General features: G+C 39.0%; 1 protein-coding gene across 1 annotated transcript; it reads right to left on the bottom strand.

Moving 5' to 3' along the window:
- Nucleotides 1–776: 776 nt before the first annotated feature.
- On the bottom strand, nt 777–1,805 carry LOC144445833 (melatonin receptor type 1C-like). The gene has a single exon (XM_078135472.1). The coding sequence runs from the start codon at nt 1,803–1,805 to the stop codon at nt 777–779; it is 1,029 nt and encodes a 342-aa protein (XP_077991598.1).
- Between the last annotated feature and the right edge of the window lie 1,519 nt (nt 1,806–3,324).

Genomic DNA, 3,324 nt, shown 5'->3' with positions numbered 1-3,324 from the left:
GCAGACAAAGTGACGATGTTAATCCCTCACCGAGATTTTTTCAATTTCATTCGTACACATAATATGTTTGCACCATTACATACACGCGTACGCGTACTAAAGACACGGTATGGTGAAGCGGATGAATATTCACAGACAGATGGACGGACACACACACACACACACACACACACACACACACACACACACACACACATATTTACCTGTACACATATATACAAATGAGGACATTTCATTTCATTTCACCACGTGATTTCACATATCGAAAAAAATACTCTTTATACTAGATATTTAATGTATTTCCAATATAATATGTATTAACAACAGCAGGCATAAGACTAAGGTGTTACCAGGACAATTGTAATTCTTGTAAGTTTCGAAAATTCGAAAGTTCGAATAGTGTCGGAAAGCGAAAAAAAAGAAAAAATGAAAGTCTTGGTTTCTTTCCACCATTAAATCTTCTGTTGATGTTAATTGCGGAATATTTCTAATGTCAATAATAATACATTAACTAGCTACATACTATGCTATGACGAGTGAACTAAATGATATTAATGTGTTTAGATAATCGAATTATTTATGATGTATCTACTTCAAAAATGAACTGAGCATTAACATTTGAATAACATATATTTAGTCAGTATTAGACAGCAATTACACTGATTATAATCACATTCATAATTTTTATGAAATGAATAAAGAATGATCATCTTTGATATACTATTGTCATCCAATGGTTCTCATTTTAATACCGTTCAGCGACCGACTTCTGTTGCTTAAGTGCGTCCAGTTGTCGACTGCAAAGTATTGCTCGTACCCTCTGAGACAGTTCCTACTGGTGTTACGGTGGTCTTACCACAGAAGAACTCCCACTTGATCAGATCTTTGTACGCCGCTCTCAAATTTCTATTGGTTGCTCCGTAGAGTATCGGATTGATCAGTCCGCACACATGCAAAAATGGGTAAAAAAGAACCGGATACAAGGGGGGTGGTCTTTCCCCCATTGCCTGGTAGACATTGACAAGAATAACGAAAGGCAAATACCCAAGCGTGACCACTAAAAACACCGCCATTGTCACTATTACCATCCGAAGTTCTTGTGAACTTGGCCCTTCTTGCTTGTTGGCTGTGTTAATAGTTGGGTTAGTCGCACCATGCGCTTGTATGCGTTTTCGTATTTTCCGGACGTACAAGAAAATGAGAAGGTAACAGAGAATGGCAATGACAGACGGAACGTAGAACAGAACGGCTAGAATAGGTGCAGGTAGGGCAGTCGATCTACAACGAAAAGCAGATGGTACATACCGAGAGGACGGTTTTCGGATGAAGTCATCACAGACTATGACGATAGGTAGTAACCATGCAAATGCCAGTGCCAGAGTCACTGTGATTTTGTTGGTAACTTTTTGATATCTCGACTTGTGGACGATATAAATGTAGCGGTTGATAGCAACACAGGTGGTTAGCCAGAGAGAGATACTTAGTAAGGTGGCATGTAGATAGTTGTGTATCATACAGTACAAACGACCCCAACGCCAACCACGATGGATATAAGAGTCCGTACTTTGTATACAGACAAAGATGATTGCGATCAGATCGGTGATACTTAGATTTACCAGGAAGATGTTACTGTACGTTCGCAGTTTCTTTCTTGTAAGAACACCAGCAATGAAGAGAACATTACCAATCAATCCACCTATGCAAATAATTATCTCGAATGAAGCCGATAGCAAAGTTGCCCATATTGGTGTCAGTCGTACGGTTGTCGTTAATTGCTTTGTTGTTGAGTTTGTTGAGTTCATCATGCTTACGTTGCATTGAAAGCTCCAGCTATCATTTTTCACAGCCCGTATGTTATCAATGACGTGCCTCTCTTCAAAGAGATTCAAAACCATGTATATGCGTATTATACTTAGCTAAGAGTCAAACGTTCAACTTCGTTGGGGGTTTGCGCAAGGGTAACGTATTCAGATAATATCATGAATCTCAGTACCTAGATCACAAATCTTGAATATGATTAAAACACGTCATGCAGATAAAGTGACGATGTTACACATAATATGTTTGCACCATTACATACACGCGTACTAAAGACACGGTATGGTGAAGCGGATGAATATTCACAGACAGATATGGACGGACACACACACACACACACACACACACACACACACACACACACACACACACACACACACACATACATACACACGAACGTCTCACGTTACCTGCATTTATGCATCAGTGCAGCAAATATTGCACCAATCAATGGTCCAGGTATTCGTCTCGTCTCGTCTCGTCTCGTCTCTCTCTCTCTCTCTCTCTCTCTCTCTCTCTCTCTCTCTCTCTCTCTCTCTCTCTCTCTCTCTCTCTCTCTCTCTCTCTCTCTCTCTCTCTCTCTCTCTCTCTCTCTCTCTCTCTCTCTCTCTCTCTCTCTCCTTGCTGAAATCAAAGAAGCAAACTCTAATCATATGTCCGGTTTTCTGGTTCATCGATCAATCCATGTTAGTATATCATTTGGGTGTGCGGAATCTGTCACTGGCTGCTACTGTGATAGAGGTCATAGTTCACACGACAAGGTGGCTGTTAGTTTTCAAACTCGACAGATAACGAGATGATTAATTTTTAAATGATGATGATGATGATGATGATGATGATGATGATGATGATAATGATGATGATGATGATGATGATGATGATAATGATGACGTAAGGGATACAAATTATAAAAGAGTTTTGGGCATAGCACGGTGTGTGTTCATGCGCGCGCGGGTGCGGGTGCGTGTGTCGGTGTGTATGTGTATGTTTGAAGGTGTGGAGAGAGGGTGCTTTATAACAACTATATAAACACTAATTACCAATTATTATTATCACTGAGTAGTAATCACCCTTTTAATGTTGAATTGTACAACAGTTACCCTATTTTACATTGTACACCGTTGTTTACTGTGCAATGTTGTCTTTAAACGATATTGCTAAATTTCTTCCTGGCATCATGACATAGAATTATTCTCAACTTTCCTGAAAACAATCAATTACTAATTTGCTGAATCACCTCAATAGTGTACATATATTTCAGTCACCCCATACTACAATGGGTGCAAACTCATTCATGAACTTTGTACATGTGCAAAGTATATATATATATAACTACTTATAACTCCTAACACTTATAATATTTGACACCAGAGGAGACGTCGTACAAGGTGTACACAAGTTGTGATTAGCAGAAATCCAGGTAAATCTTACAATTTTAGAACTTGTTGGTAAGAACTGAGACGTTGTAAGCCATGTTACGTGTATAATACTAACATTAACAACATT

Source organism: Glandiceps talaboti, chromosome 14 (assembly GCF_964340395.1).
Source record: "Glandiceps talaboti chromosome 14, keGlaTala1.1, whole genome shotgun sequence".
NCBI lineage: Eukaryota > Metazoa > Hemichordata > Enteropneusta > Spengelidae > Glandiceps > Glandiceps talaboti.
Note: the sequence above shows the minus strand (reverse complement) of the source record. Positions and strands in the feature narration are given on the sequence as shown.